Source organism: Acipenser ruthenus, chromosome 6, assembly GCF_902713425.1.
Source record: "Acipenser ruthenus chromosome 6, fAciRut3.2 maternal haplotype, whole genome shotgun sequence".
NCBI classification, from domain to species: domain Eukaryota; kingdom Metazoa; phylum Chordata; class Actinopteri; order Acipenseriformes; family Acipenseridae; genus Acipenser; species Acipenser ruthenus.
In genome coordinates, this window is record NC_081194.1 from 80,302,188 (window position 1) to 80,327,770 (window position 25,583).

The 25,583-nt window shown below is 38.1% G+C and overlaps 1 protein-coding gene across 1 annotated transcript; it reads right to left on the reverse strand.

The window, feature by feature from the left end:
- Positions 1 to 1,672: 1,672 nt before the first annotated feature.
- Positions 1,673 to 24,910, reverse strand: LOC117410531 (CD109 antigen-like). The gene is made up of 33 exons (XM_034017145.3): positions 24,714 to 24,910; positions 23,689 to 23,846; positions 20,556 to 20,584; positions 19,589 to 19,825; positions 19,040 to 19,165; positions 18,562 to 18,601; positions 17,825 to 17,912; positions 17,337 to 17,436; positions 17,113 to 17,245; positions 16,682 to 16,791; positions 15,913 to 16,218; positions 15,049 to 15,147; positions 14,273 to 14,335; positions 13,616 to 13,792; positions 12,999 to 13,151; positions 12,654 to 12,740; positions 12,200 to 12,260; positions 11,189 to 11,294; positions 10,736 to 10,853; positions 10,517 to 10,630; positions 9,549 to 9,767; positions 9,120 to 9,264; positions 8,580 to 8,756; positions 8,111 to 8,192; positions 7,773 to 8,001; positions 7,276 to 7,447; positions 6,500 to 6,690; positions 5,689 to 5,844; positions 4,303 to 4,368; positions 4,030 to 4,169; positions 3,735 to 3,891; positions 2,783 to 2,885; positions 1,673 to 2,451 (listed from the first exon to the last, which is right to left on the reverse strand). Exons 1-33 carry the CDS (start codon positions 24,785 to 24,787, stop codon positions 2,246 to 2,248), a joined length of 4,422 nt encoding a protein of 1,473 aa, XP_033873036.3. The 5' UTR covers positions 24,788 to 24,910; the 3' UTR covers positions 1,673 to 2,245.
- Between the last annotated feature and the right edge of the window lie 673 nt (positions 24,911 to 25,583).

Sequence of the window (25,583 nt, forward strand, 5' to 3'; positions counted from 1 at the left end):
CCATGCATCTGGGAGCACATGCAGCGACTGGAATGGAGCTCCAAAGGGTTCTGGGAAATCTATAGAAAATGTTACGATACATACGGAACTTCAAACAATGGTTTTTTTTTTGGTTTTTTTGCATTGTATAAAATGGTGATTACACTTCAAAACTACAAAGCAACATCTGTACAATATCTTCAACAGATCAGTGTGCAGAGCTATTTGAAGACTTGCTATGTAACAGAAGTTACAGATAATTGTGAATAATTCTGCTTCAATCATGACAGCTGGGAACACTCACATTTCAAAGTGATGGACGTTGGCCTGGCTGTGTGGCTGACTGAATGCACAGATGTCTTTAAAATAAATGTGTGCCTACTTTAGTTGCCTCATCATGGGATTAGAATGAACAAAAAACAGCTGCTGGATGCTGCAATGTGTCATGGGAGCCTCTATTGATACATAATACATTTTGTTTGAAAGGAATTTGAATCTTTGAGCAGGAGCTAGGAAACATGAATACAAATAATGTTAACCTGCACATATCAACCCTCATTCACAGGCTGTTAATTCACCTCAATATTCAGGCTCCAGCAACTTCTCAGTCAAGCAGACCTGTGCGGAGGGAGGGAGGGAGGGAGGGAGTGCGACTGAGCTGTTCTGACTCAACTGCTGTTACTTCACTGAGATCATTATGATCCTGAATCAGTGTCTGTGTGGGTCTCCTGGAGGCAGGGGTGTTACTGTAGGTACTGTGAATCACCAACATGACTTTCACACACAGTCTGCAGGAACAGGGGAAAATACAAAGGCTGCAAGTGTATAAATTCAATAAACAAGATGAATGGTTTATGTAATGTTTCACTTAGAGCAGCAACTCTATAGTTCACTTAGTGCAGAACTATAATAACCATGTGGACATCTCTGCCCTGCTAATGCACTAATACAAGTGCACTTTAAATACAGCTGCTAATTCCTAAGACATTGCTCAAATACAGATTTCATACAGTCTCTATTGAGTTTATAATGAACTCTATTCTTGGTCTGAATATTCAACCACAGAGAGGAATTATTCTTCCATGTATAATCATTAAGTCACTAGGATGGATGTCTTCTCTAAGTATTCAATTATTGTGTGTTCTATGCATGATTTTGTTTTAAATCAAGTCAAGTTGGCAACCTTGCATTTACTATAAACGAGGGCAAGAGCCTCCCCTTATACCGTGGTGTTTTTGCACTTTACCCATGCTTTTTCCATGGTAATACCATCTATTAACCATAACTTACCCTGGTTTACCATGTTTATTAATATGCTTTACCATACCTCACTGTTCTTTACATTGCTTTCCTATGCTTTATTATGTTTTGCTATGCTTTTACTATGGTAAACTGTTATAAGGGTCGCTTAAGTAGCTAAATCTATGAACCTGTAGTCCAGCTGTAGCCCAGTTTGCAATCAGTTTCAGCTGCAGGCAAGTTGGTTGGTACCTCAAATCTGCTAGTGTGGTGTAATCAAGATTTTCTGAGCCGAATTTGTGACTCAAAGGCCATTAATCAAGTAGATGCACTGAAGGAGATTGCTGATGATTACTACTGGATGGGATATCTCTGTCCATGTTGGGGGAGTAGGAATTCAATCCACTGAAATAAGCCGACAGCACCAGTAACAATCAGAGTGAGACAGAGCAACTAGACCAAGACATGCATGTTTTTATATTGTACATAATTCAGGGTCTGGGTGCACAAATCAATCACTTCAACAGGACACGTTTGCTCCTCAACCACCACTGCTCAACTGAGTTTCAAAAAGACACCATTCCCACAACCCACATCCCGAGAAACAAAGAACCAATTAGCCTGCCCCCTAGAGGCTAACTCAGTTGGGCCATGGCATATCATTTGTTTACATTATTTGTAGATGTAAAAATACAATAACACTTACGTTGTGCATTAAAACATTTTTTATACATACCCAAATTAAATTGATCTAAAATTGCAAACAATTGCCTATAGAAGTAAAATCAAATTAAACTATATTGTTAATTATTTTCCAATAAACTTCATTATAAAAACAAATGTTCACGTTTAAAATTGACAGCCCTCACCAAAGAAATCAGTAGAATGGTTTTTAGATGACCCAGTGTTCTTATTTATCCAGGGATGATTACCTTTCTTAGTAATTTACAGACACAGCAGCCTGTAGAGTTGTCTGCTGATTATATCCAATATACAAATGGTGTGTTACTGGCTAAAATCTATTATACTAAATTAGTTGAATTAAAAACAAAACACCTGCAAATATACTGGTGACGACAGCAGTGTAATGTATGGGAACCGCTGCAGAACCAGCTGTGGTGACATCATCAGCCATTACATTCGACCTGCACAGTTCACAGTCCTTTCCACAGAAATCACATGAAGATATGCTCTGCATTACTTCAGATCGGTAAGTCCTGACAGCCATTCTGCCTACAAAAACATACAAACAAGAATGTTATACACAAATCAAGCATGCTGTTTGTTTTAGTTTTTGGAAGTCATTGTCTAAGGTGCAGTGAATTGTTACTTGAGATTCTTCTTCTAACCTCCCATCATGTTTGGTTTGTGTCTGGAAAGCATAAGATTACATTGCAAATAATTAATACTAGTCGTAACAAAGTTATTGAAATTAACTCCAGCCAATGCTTAATCAGAGTGTTGCAATGTAATTCCAACCAACACACAAGTACCTATCTCAGTACATAATCCAGTTCAATCCCTTGGCTGCCGATGGAAATGAACGGAACACGTTTATACTTACTAGGCTCGTAGTAATCATATATCAGCACCACAGCATCTTGGGCATTGGAGATTTTGGAGTCTCTTATAGCTGGGATATCAAGACAAACCTGGGATGTACTCAGCTGTGAAAATACAGGAACATATTTATATATAAATTCCTCTCCTACGTGCTGATGATCATTTGTTACAGGTAAAATCGCATACTCCGCACTCTCCACAATAAATATTTGTACTAAAACATTTTGTGATTGGTGTTTGTCCCGAACTACAAAATATATATATATATATATATATATAGTAAACAGCCGGCACTCACGGTCATTCGTTTGCCCCTTTTAAAGCAGACCCAGGACACAAGAAATGAAGTTCAAGCACTGACGTGCTATTTTTAATACACAAATAAAACACAAACAAAAATAAACACCTAGCTCCTTGTTGGAGCACTGACTATACAGGCAGGTCCGTGACTAGCTCGCAGGACGGCTAAGCCGTTTACCTGCCAAACAAACACATCAAGCCACACAGAAACAAAAAGGTTTTCACACTACCTTTTCTTTGTACGCTTGACCACACTTTCAAGCGGGCTTCTAAACACACCAGCAGCCCCGAACAGACTGTCTGCTTCCTTTATATACCCTGCACCTGGCTCTAATTTACAATGATCGCCAGGTGCAGGGGATAATTACTAATAAAACAATTAACAAAACAATTAAACAAAATGTGCATACGCACATGTTTTCTGCAGGGAGGATATTAACCCCCTCCCGCTGTGTTACAATATATATATATATATACACACACACACGAAAACGTATTGTCTTGTGTAAAATACTGTATGAAGGATTATTAGTATCTTGTGTAAAATACTGTATAAAGGATTATTATATTCTTGTCTTCCATCTATTATGATAGTAGATGGAAGACAAGTCAACGTTTTCAAATAAACAGCTGCATTCTAAATATAAACTTACTGAATCCAAGTACAGGAACACTTTTCCAGAGCCAGTTTCTACTTTTTTGATCATTTCATTTGTGGCAATTCCATCTTCTACAAGAATAAAACCACTTAACAAGCCCACTTCCATTAAAACCATTCCACTTTGTGACATATTCTGATTTTCCAAGAGCCTTAAAAAGAAAAAGAAAATTAGCCACTTAAAACATGCATATTTTCATACATTTCTTCATGTAACAATTAGACATATAGCTCATAGCAAGTTTAGAAAAGGACACACACAGGCTTCCATTCCAGTAACCTTGGCTTACCGTGTGCATATGTGCAAAGACACATGATTCAGGTCATCCACGTTGTCAATAACGGCAATACTTAAATCAAACCCTTCTTGATTTCCTGTATCTCTGCGTCTCCTTGATAATTTATTCTTCACGTTGTAGAACACATTAAACTATAAAAAAAAAAAAAAAAAGTATATATACATATGTATGTATATGCAGTTCAAGTTCCTATTTACAAGTGAATCTGAAAACAGCAAGTCCTTCTACAAATCAAATTTAAAGATAATAATTGATATCCAGTACCTGAAATATGGCAAATCCATTTCCTACTGCCTTCACATTAACCGACATCGATTGCTGTACTTCAATCTGGAATAAAATGAGTGCTGTATTTAAAACACACATTGTGATATGGTAGCTGAGACACACACATCAGATAATTCTAATAAATCCAGCGCTCTTGCACTTGTTTATTGTTAATAAACAGTGGCCTCCGAGTTTACAGTAAAGGGAAGACACAGAATCAGACAGCTTGTCTATTATTTTAACATACAACGCCAGCCACTTATATCAGCGCTCAAAATAGCTTGCTACACAAACTCCTCCTGTTAGCCTTCCTGTCTGAATGAGCCTTCTTAATTTGTCAATTGGATCAATTAATCAAATCAATTGCTGTTTGAAGGAATTCTTTCCAATACTCTTGTGTATACAGGGCTGCTGTGGAAACTCACAACTCACTGGGCATTTTAAACCACACAACAATTAATCCAAATGAAATATGAATTACTGCAGTTATTTACAACATGTGTTTTCATTTGGGGAATGCGCTTTTAATCTTAAAGCCCGTGCCTATTCATTTTAACTCACCTAGTCACAAACAGCACAATTATGTTAAATAAACAAAACTGATTTACAGGTGATACTCAATTCTTTAACTCCCCAATCTGAAGGTATTTACTAATAAAACTACAAACAAAAAAAAAAAGACTACTTGTCAAAATATTATCTCAATAACACACACATTACTGTGTTCTAACTGTCTGGAGCTCTAATAAGGGGACATTTAAGGTGTGGCAATTCCTTTTGAAAATTATCCTTTGTATAATTAATGAACAGTTCAAAACTCACAAGTATAAATAAATAATTAAATACAGACACACACACACACACAGACACACAGACACACTCACGCACACACACACTCACGCACACACACACTCACACACACACACACTCACACACACACACACACACACACTCACGCACACACACACTCACACACACAGACACACTCACGCACACACACACTCACACACACAGACACACTCACGCACACACACACTCACACACACAGACACACTCACGCACACACACACTCACACACACACAGACACACTCACGCACACACACACACACACACACAGACACACTCACGCACACACACACACACACACACACACACAGACACACTCTCGCGCACACACACACACACACTCACATAGACACACTCATACACACACACACACACACACAGACAGACTCACGCACACACACACTCACACACACACACACACACTCACGCACACACACACTCACGCACACACACACTCACGCACACACACTCACGCACACACACTCACGCACACACACACACTCACGCACACACACACTCACTCACTCCTGTATTACCTGCTGCTTCTGTAGCAGTAAAAGGTTTGTTGAATCAATGTGGAATATGGCTAGAAACGTTAGGCCTGTTCCACTGACTGTAACCGTAAGCCCCACATCTTGTGACATTGAGAGAGCTGCAAATCCTGACAAAGCCTGTAGAGCTATTACTGTGTCCTGAAGACAGAAATAAAGTTAATAAAGCTGCAGGCTGCTAGTGCAGTCCACGAAGAATAACCCCACTCAACACAGCAGACCACTTCACCGGTCACATTCATGGCTATGCTCATATATCATTTTTTTTTTATGACTTATTTCCGCATGAGACCAAAAAAAAACAAACAATTCAGTAGTTCTAGTGAATCCATTTCATCGGTCATTAGTGCTGAAAGAGTTACATGTTTAATCATTGTTTTAAATATTATGTTCTTTATTTTTAGTTGTTTTTTTTTTAAATGAGTTTTAGGAATTCATATGGTCCATGTGGACATGACCGAGGAACTAATTGTACAGTTATGGCCAAACATTTTGCATCACCTAGAACTTTAGGATTGAGACATAATTTAAAAAAAAACTTATATGAACATAATTTAAATCTTTTATAATCAAATAAACTACAAAATGATATCACAAAATTCTACCAGAAGCCATAGTAGTAGTACAGTATTTCAAAATGTCACACTTTTCAGTTTTTGTCAGTTTTTCGTTAAGTAATGTCGAAAACTACAAAGCGGTATGTAAACTAACATGATAACGTAACGTTATTCAGCAGGTTGCATTAGTTAATTCTATAGGGTGATGCTAAACTTTTGGCCAGAGCTGTCTGTCAAACCTGAGTAGACGAGTATCCTCCCAAGTGGTTCCTCTGCTGGCTCAGCCATTTCATGACAGGGATTCCCTCGGCAAGCCGCTTTTGTTTCAAATGAGACAGCAGTGCGTAGGAAGCCAGCTCTATATCTGTGGAGCGAGGCTGCCAAAAGTGGGACCCACCCACCATGGGACTGGACCAGAACATCAAGCCACCTGTTCAGAAAGGGAGATGAAGAAACATGGGATGCGTAATATCATAACGCTGAAGGGGTTTTGCTTTTTTGCTACCTTGTGTATTACCTTGGCTCAGGAGTTCAGATATCCCAGCTGAATACCAGAATATAATTCAAACAGGCAACGTGTTACAGCTTGTTACTGATTCTACTTCTAGTCCCACCTGACCATCTTTCTTACAATATAGTCATAGTCAGGGCTCTGTGTATTGGCCACCAACACAGTGCCTCCTGGCCTTCCATTGTTCACTGCCTTACATGACGTGGGGCCCAGTTACAACTCCTGCTTCCTTCTTAAAGGCACATTTCAGATGCATGCATCTCTATTTGCTGCCCATGTCGATTGGGTCACCGTTAAAAATTCTCTTCATAGATATATATTTAATCTTAACATTATCATACTTCAGGTTGGTTCCACAGGCCTTACCTTACCTTAAGGTAGTACAAATTAAGGTAGCAACACATTCAAGCCATCACACAATTATTTATGGGATGATGTTTTATGATTTACATATTTCAGACAAAGAACACAAAATAAAATAAAAAAACACCACATTATCTTTACCATCCTTTTCCGCTCTACTGTTCAGCTCATCCAGGGCAGTCTTTGCAAGAGTACTGTTTGCCAGAGACAAAGCATACGTCACCAGAGACAGAGTGTAGTTATTGGAGATTCCCTCTGCAAGCCAATTCTCCAAGTACGACACAGCTCCTAATACTGCACTCTGATAATAGCTCTATAAAAAAAACACAGCGTGAAATAAATAACATATCATATCACTGTATCCTAGCATAACACGTGCACGAAAGACACAGTTCCTAATACTGCACTCTGATAATAGCTCTATAAAAAAAACACAGCGTGAAATAAATAACATATCATATCACTGTATCCTAGCATAACACGTGCATGAAAGACACAGTTCCTAATACTGCACTCTGATAATAGCTATATATATAAAAAAAAAAAAACAACACAGCGTCAAAAAAAATAACGTTTGCCAGAAATGTCAATCATTGTATTCTAGCATAACACTTGCAAGTTAGATCCCCACAGTGTACCTTGTATGTCTCGTCTTCTAAGAGTGCCATCAATACATAAGCAGTAAGAGACAGTGGACCGTTCTGTCCTCCCTGCAGCTCAGAGTGAATGACCCTCCCTGGCTCTCTGAACTCCCCAGTAGGATTCTGCTGGGGTATAATCCACTCTATTGTTTTGGATAGCACTGTTGGGTCAATATAGATGAACTGACGGGCTTGCAGGAAGCATCTGAGCACAAAGGCAGACAACCTAAAGCCAGGCAAACACACGAAGAACAAAACATTTAGATAGATCTGTAGTCCTGAAGTAATACAATTCGCTGTGCAATTTATTAGCCAAGCAAAGTGGAACTACATACCAAGTACTTCCAGAAGAATCACCATCACCAAAAGCACTAAAAGAGCCATCCATTCTCTGGTAGGTCAGTTCTCGCTGATAACCTGAAATAAAATCCTGCATGATTAAACGAAACGTGTACAACACTACATGTCTGTAAGCAATACAATCTCCAGTGAGTCACTGCCATCCTGATCACTGTAACCAGTAAACCACAATGCTTCCCAGTAAGACCAACAAACCAGATCCACTCGTGATTTAAAAGCCCGTTACTCCGGTGTAATTCAGTGTTTTAGACACAGTAACTTTGTCATGTAATTCATGTAACTGACCTTGCCTGCACCCAAGTTGGTTTCTTGCTTGAGCAGTATTAAAACATCCACATTGCTATTCACCTTTTAGATGAAACAGGAACCATGTTTTCAGAACAATAATTGCAACCAATGCTTCCAATGCTATGGTATGAACACACTGCAGTAAATTCTTTGTACCTTGAGTCATAAAGGATATGGCTTTAGTCTTAATATCCTCCTTTACTTGTTTTGTCTTAATTAAATACTGAAGAACATAAATATTGGGAGCAAAGTTGATCATGTTCTGTTCTCCACATCCATAGGGCATCTGGATAAGTGACTCAAGACCAGCGATAGATGGACCCAGGAGATCCCCTGTTTAAAAAAAAGAAGAAACTTAGTAACAAGATAGGACTTTAATTGCAAAACCAACCAAGAAAAGCAAGGAAGGATCTACCTGTTCATGAAATGTGTGGCAAGATTAGGCTGAAGCAAATAGAAGTTGATCTGTTATGAATAAGTTAATCATTGAATTGTACATATTACAATTTCAACAGCTATTTCCAATGGAATAAACCCCCAAGGAAAAAAAATGTAAAAGAAAGAAAATGCTACCATGTCCAGTCATCACTTTCCTTTTGTATTCCTGCTGTAATCACCTTCCCATTAAAACACTTGTTGTTCTTAAACATTCTGTATACAATACAATCGAGACTGATCTGAAAAAATATCACTTACCAACAAGAGTTAAATAAGCTCTTTCACTGCCTTTCACTACATCTGCAGGGAAAGTAAAGTTAACATCTTTGGACACAGTTTGCTGCCCATTTCCAACTAGATCCAAAAGCAAAGACTGAGAAAATGACTGTTCAATTCCTTCGGCCTGTAAGCAAAGAACATCAGTGATGTTAATATGTGTTGGTTTACCTTTTCAGTGTTGACAGACATTCTGTGTCAAAGTTCTTAGCTCCTCTACCATGAGGTGGTGCCTGGAGCCTCAGGATTGGTAGATGAACATTCTGAGGTCTTTGATGTCATTTATATCATCTTTATCAGTTAAATGAGGAATGGAAGTCTATTACAACCTTACAAAGCACTTCATTATTGACCTGCATTACTTCCATAAATAAAAGTTACATGTTTATAAAGAGAATGTGGACAAGGTACCTTCACTAAAACTGTCTGCGTGACTGCATCAGAAGCAGCAGGTGACGTGGCTTTCACAGTGATTGCAATCTCTCCAAGCTGCTTGGGTTTAATGGGGAAGAGAACTGTGATGCCATTTTGACTCGGCACAGACACTTTCTGCTTGTTATCCACTGCATTAGCACTGTTCCCAGAAACGTTGAACTCAAGGGCATCACTTTTGTCGACAGTCACCGTTGCCTGTTAAGTAATTAAATAATGAAATTCACACACATACATTACACCCCGTGAAAACTTCCAACTGTCATCAGCACACAATTGCATAACCAATATGAGAAGTGAGCAGCACCAAACCTATGTATGTCTCAGCCAACATGTTTCTGTAAAAATAGACTGCAGCAGTATGCAACCCCCATTCAGAAATCTGCAAGTAAATGCCGTGATAATTGCAAAAGTGCCTCAACTTGTAGTTTGAAAATGTTCTAGAAGCGTTTCTCTTTTAAAGACAACAGGTATAGATCACAAAATGTTGTGATACCTGCCTGCCATTCCAGAACTTATAATCACATTTGAGATGTTTCCTTTAACATTGCTGACCTCTTTATTGAAAGCTCTGCATTGATATACTAATGTGCTTCATTTGGTTTGTGTTACGTTGGGTTGATTAGTTGGGTTGACGCTAAGGGAGGCTCTCTAGTCGTATGACTGTCTGGCAATCCATGGGATTCTGGTTGCCAAAACTGAATTTTTCTCAACTCAAGTACCTTGTTTACGTGCACCACTGAACCTGGGTTGAAACCCCTGCTGCCCCTGATACTGCGTTTCCATGTTCATAGAGCCGACTGCATTGGCTGCCAATCCGAACTGCCCCTGATATGTTTCTTACTCTTTCCCAAAGCGTGCTAAAGCAGGATGGGTGGTATGTCACAACACTGACCAATCAAGCGACGAGTGGGTGTAAACATTTACATAAGAACAGCTTCTATTACCTCAAGAGCTTGGTCCAGGTAGTTAAAGATGGTTACTTCCAAGACAAACTGTTCTCCTCTGATAACTGAGTATGGAAGATTCAGAGACAAGAAGAAGGGCTGGAAAACCTCCAGCTAGAAGACAAGCACACACAGTAGCGTATCCGATCACAATTTGATCTCAGGCAATATTACAAGTTGTTCATGGAGAATAAGCAAGCTGTAAAACAGTGACAATACCTCTGCAGGAGAGCTGGTCAATCCCAGCCCGAGACCCTCAGAGATGACAAAAGCACTGGCAACCCAGGACGTGATGCTATCAGGCACAATCACATTAAGAGTTGCATTCGTTGAGGCGCTGTAAAGCAACAGCAGTAAAATACATTAAAGACAATGCCACCCACATGCGTCTATGTTTGATGTTTAAGACAGTGAAGTAAAATCTGATTAGAAGTTATTACCTCACAAAATAGTCATGCACTGTAGCCATAATTTTTTTTCACCCAGTTAGGCTCTGCTTTACTGTTGGCCTAAAAGTACTTGGATCTGCATTGAGTTTATTATCCTTAATACATATTGTACATGCACACACATCAAACCCTTTACAACCCTTTTCCATCCTCACTTACTCTATGAGTTCAGTTCATTCCTTACTGAAAGGAGGGTACCATGGTGTGTCCCATTAGATTGTACCTTGTATTGGTGTCCAACCAGATCCAGGTCTCTGGAAAGTAGGTTCTGACTCGTGGCTCACTTGATTTGTCTAGTTCCTTCATAACAAGTTCTGGACGAACCATATCTGTGAAATAGTGTAGAAGGATCCAAAAATATGAGGCTCTGCTGTATTTGATCTGCATGATGTTATTTATCTCAATGAACATGTGCAGTCTTCATCACCTACAGTGTTCCAGTGTATTTTCAGGTTGTCACTTAGATTTAATGTTATAATGTTTGTCAATTGGAAATGAAAAACATTCTCTTGACAAGATTATCCCTTGTTATTCAGCCAAGCCCCTGTAAAATTACCCTTCTATTCCATCAGTTTTAAATTCTGAACCTGTGCACCAATATAACCCAATGTTACACATGCGCACACATTATACCGCCACCCTCACAATGTGCCACTAAACTTAGCCAAATGTACATGAATGCAGTCTCCTTCACTTTACCGCCAGTAAGATACTCATAAGTAAGGATATGATTCTATCACGGTGGTCACAACTTTCATGGAAGCCGTGACCTCTCCCATTTGTTTCCACTCAGCGTGACAACAGGAAGTGAGCTCTACTGAACTGTTACAATGAAAGGGAAGCATTACAGGACTGCTCTACTCATTAACAATGCTCAGTCTTCCTTACCTCCCTTCATTTCTACACAACTTCTACACCGCTAGCTGTACACACAAAGAAAACACTGACAGATAACATGTGTTTTTTTTAATGACCCTCGTTATATTGCCATGCATACTTCAGTATCTCGCCAGTTTGACCCCTGACCATAATCAATATAAGGGAGGACTGCACTCAAAATTGTGTCACACCTGCACTTGAACAGGCACTTGAGTCGTGTTTCATATTTTATTGTAATAGCAATACATAAATAATAATTTCTTAAAAAAGCCAATATGTATTGTACATGATTAACAGCATTCATGTTATATGGTTTTTATTTATGAAAATGCTAGATAATTTATTATATACTTACAAAATATGGGTTGATAATAATTATGAACTTCAGCATCTGTCATCACCAACAGGTTACATTTCTGTGGATGTGAAAGGGTCAATAAATCCATAGCGTACCAACAGGAAACTCAAAGCACACCTTTGTAATGTGACTACATTGCTTTCTTGTGAAAGTAGGTGCTTAACAATTTGGTACTTCCTCACAGTTAAATATCTGCCACAAATGAGCCTACCTCTGAAGGTTCACAAGTGAAGTGAGTATAGTGGTCTTAATTAGGTCTTATATAGCCCACATAACAAATGCATCAGTTCAGCAGTCTTTTCTTGAGGAAGAATCAGGGCTCAATGTCAGGCAATGGACTTGCAGAATCATGAGAAGTTCTAAGTCAGACATTGTGCTAATTAAGCAAATATATTTTAAAAATGTAGAAACCCATGATAAAATTATGTTTATAATACAATAGTGCAAGTACCTGAAAAACAGACAGAGGGTCTGCTGGAGGCTGACCATAGAAATAGTTATTATCCTCCGCATCATATCCAGCTTGTTCTTTGACCACCTGAAACATTAAGACACATCTACAAAGTTATTTTCATCCTCCACAGTTTACCGACTTTACATTTATTTCACAAAGACTATAGCAAACTCCAGAATATATATTTGAAATGTATTTCACATGGATATATTGTTTACATGGAACTGTATTACTTTTATAACAAACAGTTCCCAAGACAGACAACCCTATTTTTGCTGGTGACACCACAGCTTAACACTATGCTGACTGCTGCTTAAGATTCAGAATGTCATGGTTACTTACCATATCCCCTGTGATGTCATTTCCATTTTGAAGAAGCTGTGCACTTTTATCAACAACTAAAATCCCAACTAAAGACATGGGCTCTGTCACAGTAACCCCGAGAGAGACAGACTCAGAGGGCTTGACTTGAGTTTTACTCCAAGACAGTGAGACCTGTCAACAAACATGGTAACCCAGAGTCAACAAATCTGCATGTTCTGTTACTGATGGAAAAATATGAAATTCTAGAAACTGTTTACAAATCATGCATACAACAAATAAAATAACACCACACCAACAGACAAAAAAGGCTGCATACCTGTTTAAGGCACATAAAAACATAACAGTGAACTTATCTTGAACACAAGATGGCAGCAGTGAACTAGTATGCTTGTGTGATGAAATAATATTTGCACTAAGACCACACTACACAGAGACAGAGGCTTTCTGATTTATCACCGCTCTAGAAAATAGCAACGGCTGCATTTGAAATAAAAACTGCATGAAAAAAAGCTTAGTGTATTGCATTGCCACAGCACTCAAACTTTTGAGACACTTTTGCTACAGCAGACACTGATGTGGAAACATGCTACAGACAGACAAATACTGTGGAATGACCAGACCAGATTTTGCCATACCTTGTTTTTAAAGACGCTGCTAATGGATAACTCTAGGAAGTCATTGACCACCTCCCCATCATCTCGAACGTAGTACACTATCATGCAGGCAGTAGGAGCCCAGGAATCTGTGGGAGTCACCAGAAACGAAGCTGAGGTCTCTTTACCCACCGCGACCACCTGTCCTCTAGACACGACCTATTCAAACAGTAAGAACACAGTCTCAATTCACTGCAAATAAGTCTACACATGGCAATCCAAGGAATTTCTGTATTTTGGATAACCCTAATTAAAATCATGTTTGTGAATGTAATACTGGGTGCTACCATCTCCTATTAGGATGGTAACCAAGACAATGCGTTGGACCAGTTCTCAATGCCTAAACAGTAAAGCAAGCTTGGGAAACAGTTTCCCTGTCGCTTCTTTTCTGATGCAGTGATACAAAGGCAAGGATGGTTAAACATATTACCAATACTCAAAACTAGCATTAACACATGGGCAAAACCATTTTTCATTTGATACAAATCACTGAATATCACAGTGGGCAGCTAATGAATAAACCGAAGCGTCAGAGGGTCAGAAACAAGCTTGGAAGTGAAGAAATGGTTTATTAAAATCAGGACGAAAGCTTGAATACTCCAATTGAAAACTGTTAATAGAAAAGTAATGAAAACGTACCGTATACTGTAGCTCCTTTATCAGTTCATTGCTTTCCACTGTAAGCTGAAAAGGAGTTCCAACCTAAGAACAGAATGATACAGGAACAAAATGTCCAATCACAAAACTCAAATCATGATTGTCCTTTACAGATACTAACTGACCTCATCCTCATTACGGTAATCATGTTGTTGTTTTAATTTCTATTTGTGCTCACATTACTTGCCAATATTACCATTATTATAATATTTCAGGTTGACAGAAACCAGAAAACTGGAATTCATAAAATGACTTAAAAACTCTTTTAGGGATGCGTGACTAAATGTGAAAGATTATTAGTACGTTTCAAGTGATTATTTACCAGTACAGCAGCCAGGTCCAGAAACAAAGCATTTTAATATATGTTAAAAATAAAACCACTGCTTAATAAATGTCATTGTACTTTGGTAAACTGCATCCACAATTTAGAACACTAGACCGGGGGTGTCCAATCACAGTCCTGGGGGCTATTCCACTACAGGTTTAGCAGGTAACATTTTATAATGAACTACTTCAGGGTCTGGATGGAGGTTTAATTGGTTCAATTAACCCCCGCCCAATTTAGAGACAAACATGCTTTAGAAATACACCACTAAAAATAACTGTAGGTTAAAAAGCCCTTCAAATGTATTGACATTAATCTTGTATTCCATTGTCTACCCAGTTACACAGCAGATTCAATCCTTTTCAATTATCCTTATAGCATTGTGTGTTCCCTGCACCTCCAATTAAAATCAATGAAAATAAAAGACAGTTACCTTAGGAGTTGAACTGGGCTTCTGTATCTGGACATAAGAATTGCTGGGAGAGTGAAATGCACTGATATAAAGATACTGCCTGAAGCCCTGGAATTGTGCCTAATTACAAAATAAAAATACAAGATTCAAATTAAACAAGACCCCCACCTGAAACAGTGACATTTACACTGGAACTTGTCTGACAGAATCACTGTTTTAAGGGACGCTGTAAAACACTAGTGCACTCCTAGTGGTCATTTTTATACTGGCTCAATTGCAGAGATTCCACCTTGCCCTGCTTTTGCCCATATTCAATAGCATATTTGTTAGAAAATAAGCAGCCTCTGAACCCAATTATAAGGGATGGATCAGCAGTTTTGGTTGTTTTTTTCTATTTATTTTTTCAAATTTCAAATCACAACTCAATACACAAGATCTGCTCCTGACCTTCTCAAGATACTGCCAGACACAACAGTCAAGAGACTTTCACAGTAACCCTAACCCTACCCCTAACCCTAACCCTAACCCTACCCCTAAATCTAACTCTAACCTTAACCCTAACTCTAACCCTACCCCTAAATCTAACCCTAACCCTACCCCTAACCCTAACCCTAACTCTAACCCTAACCCTAAATCTAACTCTAACCCTAACTCTAACCCTAACCCTAACTCTAACCCTACCCCTAAATCTAACTCTAACCCTAACCCTAACTCTAACCCGCAAAGCTACCAGAAGAGCCATAGAATGCAAGTATACCAAGACAAACAAAAAATGCAATTAATGCAACTCGCCCAAAATTACCCATATTCATACTGACCTGACCAAAAAGGTTAGACATCCCGGCTAATTTTAAACCATTATTGAGACGGTGTTGAAAACCTTACCTCAATGTTTAAACTTGTTGCTTTGGCCATAATAGGGAGGTTGATCGTTATAATCCCATTTTCTGGAACGGCGTAACTGATAATGGACTCTGTTGGTCCTGGTTCTTGCAAACCTGAATCGTTCAGAAACTGCTTGAAGTCGAGCTCTTCGTCCGGTCCTGGCAAATCCGAATTGTTCTTAAACATCCTAAACACTTCCTTACCAGAGTATGAGGGTAAATAGGTTGCTTGGCTTACAGAAATAGTCACATTGTTCTTTCTCTCTTCTGTGGTCAGTGACTTATTGTTATATGAAGTGAGTTTAAGCTGCAAAAATAAGATAAGAGTTGTATTATTTGAATACATGGGTGAAAGTGGCCAATGATCATTTTGAATGAGACAAAAACAATCTTTTGGCTGGGGGTCTGGGGGCTGCCTTGGCCCCCGAAGCTCTGGGGTTGTACATGCTCCCAGATGCACGGAGCCATTCTGGACCACTTTCAGAAGCAAAATTTAACCTTTGTAGAAAAAGAAATTCCAAAATGACTTCACTTACAACTTGTCATTTTACCAGATGGATCAACCTGACAAAAATCACACGAGGCTAGTTTACAAACATAGTTTTTGAAATGTTACTCATCAAACCTTTTACATGTATGCCCAATTCACATAATATCAATTTTATAACATTTTTACCCATGTGAATATGTAGTATATACTGTAAAAAATATATATTGTGACTCATTATTCGTGGAGGATAGAATATCCTGAATATAAAAGCTTTACTCACGTAGGCTGTAAAGTTTAATGAAGGCCTCAATACTGATGGATTTCCATAAAACTGCAAATTATATTTAGAGACGGAGGTACCTATAGCTGTGCTTGTGTTACGTGTTATTCCTGTAAAAAAACAAAACATTTTTAATTATAAGGATGTTCACATAAGAATGCGTGCTGCTCCCAAAATGTGCAGTGTATTGCATGTTACACCCATGTAAAACCTAAATGGGTTGTTATTTCTTGCTATCACAATTGACGAACTGACTTGTTGTGGCCCTGCCCTGTTATGTGTGTCACTAACTGATTATTTTAGATCTCTTCCGCTACTGTGGATCTATTATAGTGGGAGGTCATGCTACACAATGTTTTGGTCTGTAGTTTGAGATGTCGGTGTATTAGGAATGGATACGTTGATGGATACAGTTGTTCTGAACTGAGTACCTGTTAGAGACTCCGTCACAGTTGCAGTAACTGACAAAGCTGTAGGTTGATAGTAATAAAACTCCATTTCTCTATATCTGGTGTAGTTATCAAAGTCTGCGTAAGAGAAACTAAAATCAGCTGACCCGTCAATCTGTAAGAAAGACCAAAAATAATATGAAATACAAAAAATGAGAGGGTAGAAGCAATAAATGAAAATGGGGGAAAAAAGACTAAAGACTTACTGGCATTGTTTTAGTAATGTTAATGTTCATTCCCTCAATGTAGGCGTTTAATGATAAAGTAACAGTCAGAGTTCCATTTACAGGCTTCCCATAGGTGTATCTATGAAGGAGACCATGCACATGTTAGCATTTAGCACTTCAGTTCACAACCTCTCCTTGTTAAATACTGGAGTGAAGACAAACCAATACTTTTCCTGTGGGGTTCATACCCGAATTCAGGACTGTTTCTTAACCCAGCTGTTCCATGCATTATGAACTCATCAGCCACTAGGAGGAGATCAATCGCACTGGCAACAAGCAACTTTCTGGTATACGCTGGGATCTTTTATTGCCCAATGCTGCTTTTAAGAAACAGATGTAACAGCACAGGAAGTGGCTTCTATATAGTGGCACAAGGTAGCAAGTTCAATCAGTTTTTAATGCCACTTTAACAACACTAATATCAAGTATGGATACACACAGGCCCTGGCTATGATCAGAACACTCACTTTGCTGTGACTGTGCCATTTATATCCTCCATGTCTGGAACATAGTAAATAGACTGGGTCCTCATCTCTACTTCAAATTTAGGCAGCACTGAAAGTAAAAACACATATAAAGAGTTAATTAGGACAGTGATTGAGGGCAGGTCGTTCAGTCCATCAATGGCTCCTATCTCATTGCCCACCACTTGCCACAGGACAGTATCTGAAGATATTTCAAAGACAACATTATAGAAGTAAAAGTTTCAGCAACTTCCTGGTACAGAATCACGACCCGAGCTGTAGGTCTTAAGGCAAAGACCTTGCGATAACTGGATCATGTGACCTAGTGATAAAATACCAGGAGGATTTCATTAATCTGCAGCGTGTAAAAAAAAACAAAAAAACATACATTTTCAACAAGTTTTAGCTCCACAGTCACAATGCATGTACCATAATAGTACAATGTTCAGTTGCAATCACTTCTAAATACACACCTCATTCCATAATAAATGGGCATGTGCTTTCTATATGTTATTATTTGTAATGTACTGGTCCATCCCTGCATTGTAACAAATGACTAATACCATGGGCAAAGGCCGCACCCCTATTTAATCATTTCTGGTTGGAGGACATATGACTAATACCATGGGCAAAGGCCGCACCCCTATTTAATCATTTCTGGTTGGAGGACAATCTAAAAAACAAAAACAGTAAGTACTCTATTCATTTTAACAAAGTTTACACTATTAAAATATACTTACCATATTGAGCTACAATGAATGGACTGCTACTCATCACTCCCTAAATGAGAAACATTGATTAAATGTTTATGTGAAAGGAAAGACTTTTAAAAGTGTGCAGTTGAGTTGAAATGTTTTTAGTGCAAGTCTTGGGCTGGATCCTGCTTCCAACCCAACACAATGAGATGTCTGGCCACAATGAGTACTATCTGTCCAATTGAAGCTGCATCACACAAGAAAACCCCACCCTAGCCCTTCATATTTAAAGTGAACTATAATGTCTGTGCTCATAAAACTTCCAACTTCGTGACCCGTGATGTGAAAATAAAATACTCTGTTACCATAGATGCATTAAAAAATAATAACACCAAGTGTTCAAGTCTCTTGTGCATTTCCCTTACTGTAATTCTTCTCATTTCATTGTCATGGAAGTTGATTCGCATTGTAGTAATACAGTCATATTTACAATGTGTCCCAGTTAAATAAGGGTTAGGCTTACGTCTACTGTAGCTTCAATGGTCCAGCTTCCAAGAGGAGGGTTATCAGATAACTGAAACTCTTTTGATACAACACCCAGATGACTGTCTATCGACAGCCACTGCTCTATGAAATTACCCTGAGGGTCCTGCCAGGAAAAAACAAACACCACATAATTACCAGGCAGCATCAGGAGTACAATTACATGACATTATACCATACTACTCCCAATACAGTTTACACTAGCCAGACAACATTGTAGGCTTTTTGACCAACTTAGCTGGGGTTGTATAACAAAATGATTTCATAAATCTTATCTGTGGTGTATATCCATTATCTATATAGTGTAGATGTAAAATGTGGAGTTATCTGTGGTGTATATCCATTATCTATATAGTGTAGATGTAAAATGTGGAGTTTTGAAAGCTGCACTTACTATAGCAAACAGTTTTTTTTTTCCAGAAATATTTCTTTGTAACTAGGGCTATGGTTGGTTGGTTTTGAATACCTTCCCTTAACCCTTAAACCCCATGCAATGTTTTGTCCTTTCTTCTCATGTGGCAACACCTACCTTTACAACAATGTTGACTTGGGCCTTGTAGGGTTTCAGGTCAGAGTAAAGTGATATAACTCGGATCTTCACCCCTTGCCTTGGTTTGTATTGAGACTTGTCAGTCTGGATAAAGGTAGAGAACCTTTTTGAATGAAACACCAGTGATGTGCTGTCAGTGAACACCTGCTTCACGCCATCATAGCCATTCACTAACAGAGTATACTGGGATTCATCAGCAGTGGAGTCCATAGGAATCTGGAGAATAGGGACAGGAAAACAGATATAAAAAATGCAAGCAAAATATGACCATTAATATGCAAAATATTTAGTATTATTATTATTATTATTATTATTATTATTATTATTATTATTATTATTATTATTATTATAACACTGATATTGTTTTTGTTGTTTGACCATTTTGACATGTTTATGAGCTTGGTATGATGGATGTGACATATCAGAGTTATCTTTTTTATTTTTATTTTTATTTAAAATGCCCAATTATACTGATTTTCTCTCCAATTTGTCTAATTATTTTTCCCATCACCGCAGCAACTCCCCACACAGCTCAGAAGAACTGACAGTTCAATGGGAGTCCTCCGATCCCATGACCGAGCCAGTTTCCTGTTCTACATCCAGGAACTCGAGAGCGGATGTCAGCGTATTCTCGTAACGTATTCTTCTTGCCGTTTACATTCACTTTGCATAAGTTGTCAGATACTGGTGACGTTTTCAAAGCACCCCATGTGGACCCAGGTTAATGGTTACGCTCTGGTGGTGTACCAGATGTACAGAGGGCTAACTGAGGCTATAGGACACTTCAAACTCCTGAATTTCAAGTGAATCTAAACAACAAGAAGAACATGACTTGAAATAACTCCGATATTTCATACCCATAGTAAATAGGAGCTACATTATGAACATCAAAAACTCAAAGGATGTGAAAAAAAAATCTGAAGATTTGAAAAAAGAAAATACTTACTGGTGGAAGTACAAGCAGTTTAGTGGAACCTATATTTTAAAAAGAGAAAGTGACATGTTGGGATGAATTTGATAAATGGAGTTTATAAATTACATATATACAGTGGAACTCCCTTTGTCCGCATGCTTGGAGGGACATAGGTCCCCATGAAATCCGTGGATAAAATGAAGTGTTTACGTGCGACTAGAATACATTAATAAAATACAGAAACTAGTCATGTAAACCAGATTAGTTTACTGGACATGTATGCAATACAATACATTACAAAGACAGAAGAATGTTTTAAAATGAGTTTACTTTGACAGTGATACCCCTAGCAAAATCTTTTCAAAATATGATACACCTCCAACCCCGGTTCCCTAGCTTTTTCTGTTACTAAAAGAAAAAATAAATATTAATAAAAAAAATAACTATACTACAAAAAGAAAATAATACAAAAATACGACATTTTATGTTGGGAATAAGCCATTCAGCCCATCATCAGAGTCATTGTGATTGGTAACATGTTCAGTAACTGCATTATCTTTGCTGTCGAAATGTGCTTTAACCAACAACAGATTTCCATGTTCTCAGAAATGTGTAATTCATGTTGAGGTATGTAGTGATGAGTATTTGATGTTTGGAAAGGAGTGCCTGAAAATGGATGGGACATGCAATATGTGAAACCTTACATGTCAGATAACACTCTCCATTAAATTTCACTCAGAAGACGCCAGTGAAATAGAAAAGGAATATTCTGTAGTACTGTATGGTATACTGCTGCTCCATGTATACTGTGGTACACAAACCAGTGTTTTATGTTTCTTGGAAGCATAAAATCCACGCATTACAATCCACTTCTGCTTTATGTACTTCATTGAACTGCAGAAATCTGCAATTGTACCTAAACATTTCAATGTCATAATTGGCTTCCAACCATAAGATTATGTTAGCAAGAATTCTTACTGAACTGTAAAAGTTTGAAAGAAGAATGGGTAACAGTGCAAAAATAAAATGAATAATAATACTGTAGAAAATGCAGTGACTCCTTTTGGCATGTGAAACAGTGTAGTTCAAGCCAATGTTGTGGATTCCAATATTAGAGTTTGGAGAAATATGGCTTGTGGAAGGTCCCAACTAATTAATTAGCTCTACTGTATTCTGAGTTAATTGGTTTTATTTAGAACACTGGTGAAATAATGAGCTTGACAGCAAAGATTGTGGGAATGCAGTTACTGAATATGTTACCAATCACAATGACTTCCATATGGCCAGTCTTCGGGGAGAATTTGTCATGTGCTTAGTGATGTCATTGCCCATGTCATTGATGATGTCATATGTGATGTCAAGTGTGACAGGAAACATGCACATAAGGGTGCAGAGTTAAGGTTGCGTGGCTACCTTAACTTGCAATTTCCTAACCTTTTGGACATTTGCAAACAAACCTTAATGTTACTTTGACAACGTTTTTGCCATTGAATATATATATATATATGTGTGTGTGTGTGTGTGTGTGTGTGTAGCCATTTTAAATATGCTGTTGTAGCAACACAAAATGGGGTTTTCTGTTGTGTGAATTTCTTAATCCTCTGGTAGACAAAGAGATGGAGATGTGATACCTTTTATTGGACTAACTAAATAATATTGAATCACAAGCTTTCAAGACCTCAAGGTGTCTTCTTCAGGTGAAAGTAGAAAAGAGAGATTGATATTTACATGCAAATGACATTTGTAATCCTCTGGGTAACTCACTTCCATAAAACACAATCAGATTGAATAAGATCAATAGGATGCAGATTAAGCTGGAGAAGTGTGAACAATACCATCTATAACATGACAACAATGCTTTCCATGGCTATTGAAATACATGAACTCAACACCTTACCTTTCAAAAGCATTTCTGTAAAAGATATTACATGCATGAACCAGCAAAATCAAAAGCCGGGTTTATTATTACTATTCATCACAATATAAGACTGTAAACGACACCTTAATAAACAAGATCCAAGACGTTAGATAATACAACAATCACATTGTATTGGTAACATTTAAAAAAAAAAATCGACAAAACAAAAATGTATTTTGTGTTATAACACGAAACACATTGAAAAACAATCTTATTTAAGTATTTGTCTAACTGTATTACTACGTTTATTTTTTAGCACCATACTGTTAAAATGTATTACTCAGGGTACCCTGTGTGGTATTTTTGCTTAAATGTTTTTTTTTTTGTTTCCCCTCGCACTAAAAGTAAGCAACAGTTAATGTTATTATATTATTTATTTCAGAACTAAATTGGTTAAATAATTTCCGAACATTGTATAAATCTCACCTGTTGTGCACTTCTATCTGACCATAAACGCTAACCCTAAATATGAAGTTTAAAGGAAATACAGGTTATATCAAACACATGGTTTACATTTTAAAAACATTTTATCTGGTGCTGCACTCAGTTAAAGAAAGTTTGCTTGACTTCCTTTTGACTAAGTCTGTTACTGTTTCACATCTTGGTTCATTTCACCTCAGCTGTGTCTTTGGGCTTAAAGCATGCCACTGACTGCAAAGCATGTCAATCAAACAAGGGAAGCAGCTGATTGGTTAATGGTAAGAAATAATACCACGGGGGTTGGGGACAATTTTACTCTACAGGTGAAATGACCAAAGAAGTGAAACACTAGCTGAAAGTAAAGCTTTCTTTAATTTAGTGTAATACCTAACATCAGGTTTTACAATTAAACACATGCTTACTGTAACAGCTGTGAGGGCCACAATTATAGTCCCAGGAAAATGTAAATGCTTTGGTATACAGTAAATGTCACACGCACCTTTTCAAAACCTGATAAACCTGTTCTGAGCAGCAACTTAAGAGAGCTCAGACAAGGCTATTTTAATTAAGTCTTGATGTATTTGAAGACAGAACCACTCAGGGGTACCAATATATTTAGTACTGTAAGGTGTCTATAAAGATTGGGGTCTGGTTAAAACGGACAATGAATTTTCAACCCCATTTTTTCTGCATTCGTAGAAAATATTGAGGGACCACTGTCTGCACTTGAAATCTATTGCATATATAAATTACATGGAGAAAAACAAACCCTTTGTACATGTAAATAAGTTATTTCTTCTTTCTGAAGATGTATGGTAGTCAACTCACCTTGCTGCAAAGTGTCTTCACCAGAAACCACAAGGACTTTTCCATTAAAAATGTCTGCCGTCACTCTGACCTGAGAAGGGCTGTCCTTCAGAAGTGAAACAGCTACAGAATGTCTGACACCAGGACGGATGAATTTTGGCGTTGTGACCAAATATGTACTACGAAATTAAGAAGAAGTATGAGACCGAAGGGAGGTACATCATTAAAAACGGGAAAGTAACAGCAGTTCATGTTATCTAGGTATTAACAAAACAAAGAAGTATTGAAAATTATTCTTGCACCTAAATTATTACCGCACTGTTCTGGAACCCCCAGCAGTGCTATATGCAGTGCTAATAAATAGCTGAGAACAAGTAGAGGTTTTCAGAACATCTGCTTTAAGAATCATCTAGGTCTTTACACAACAGGTATACACAGAACGATACATTTTAGACCCATTTTATTTGATTTTGAGCTGTTTTGTACTACTGCTATACGCCGGTATATCTCCAATATTGAACCCGTATTAATACCATGGGCAGCCAGGTGGTACTGGCACACCATTTGCCCAGGGTTGTATACAGTATAATTTGCCACTCCATTTGCCCAGGGTAGTATACAGTGTAATTGTTTTATAACTTCTCCTGCATGGTAAAATATTCCATACATGTACTATGAGTATGAAAGTGATCTTACTCAGCTTCCTCGTTACTATCTGTTCTGAGATTTAAAAAAAACGTTGCCTTTACCTGTTAGAATTGTACTGTATATACTTCAGTCAAATACCTTCACATTTATTTAGACTGAAATGATTTTGTTTCTTTGACTTGTTTCTTTTTATTTTATTCTGGTAGTAGTAGTGTAGTAGTAGTAGTAGTAATAATAATAATAATAATAATAATAATAATAATAATAATAATAATTTCTTGTTATTTGAGTTGCATATGTACGAACTTCCAACATTCTGTTAAAAAAAAAAAAAAAAAAAAAAATTAATACAACCATATCAAATACCCATACAACAAAAAATGATCGTATGTATTTACCTTGCAGAAGAATAGTGTGGTGCAGTGCTGGTAAATATAATGCAGAAAACACCCAGCGCTCGAAACCAACTCATTCTCGGGTACCTGTCTGAAATGACTTCCAGTAATCCAATTCAAAGGTGCTTTACTGGCATGCCAACGTTCGCAGTACTGTATTGGAAAAGCAGTTGCCTTACTCTAGAATGCACGAAGTCTCACAAACATGCTTATTTATTTCCACCTGTTACTAAAACTCCACCTTCACAGCGTCACTGCAAACATGCTGCACCCTCCTGGTGCTAAAACTCCACCTGCACAGCTTAACCCCCACCTCCACCCCACCCACCCACACCCACCCCCATGCCAACACAGCACTTCAGTGTATAAAAGAGTGGAAGCATTTAGATTTTCTTTGCATCATAAAATTACAATATACTGAGGTTTTGACAGGGCCCGATTAGCAGTAATCTTGGACTACCTAATGTTACCTTAGGTAAGGTAGTGCAGCATATGAGCTCATTTGCATCTGAAGAACCAGTTGAAAAATTATTCAAATATAGGAGTAGATTGATGTTAAAGGCAATCATCTCAGGCTAGTAATCCATCCATCCATCCATTATCATTAACGGCTTACTCCTTTACAGGGTCGTGGTGAGCTGGAGCCTAACCTGGCATACACAGGGCACAAGGCGAGACTACACCCTGGACGGGACGCCAGTCCATCGCAGGGCACCACACACACAGGGCAATTTAGAGTGACCAATCAGCCTAGACAGCATGTCTTTGGACTGTGTGAGGAAACCGGAGTACCCGGAGAAAACCCATGCGATCACAGGGAGAACATGCAAACTCCATACAGACAGTACCCTAGGCCGGATTTGAACCCAGGAC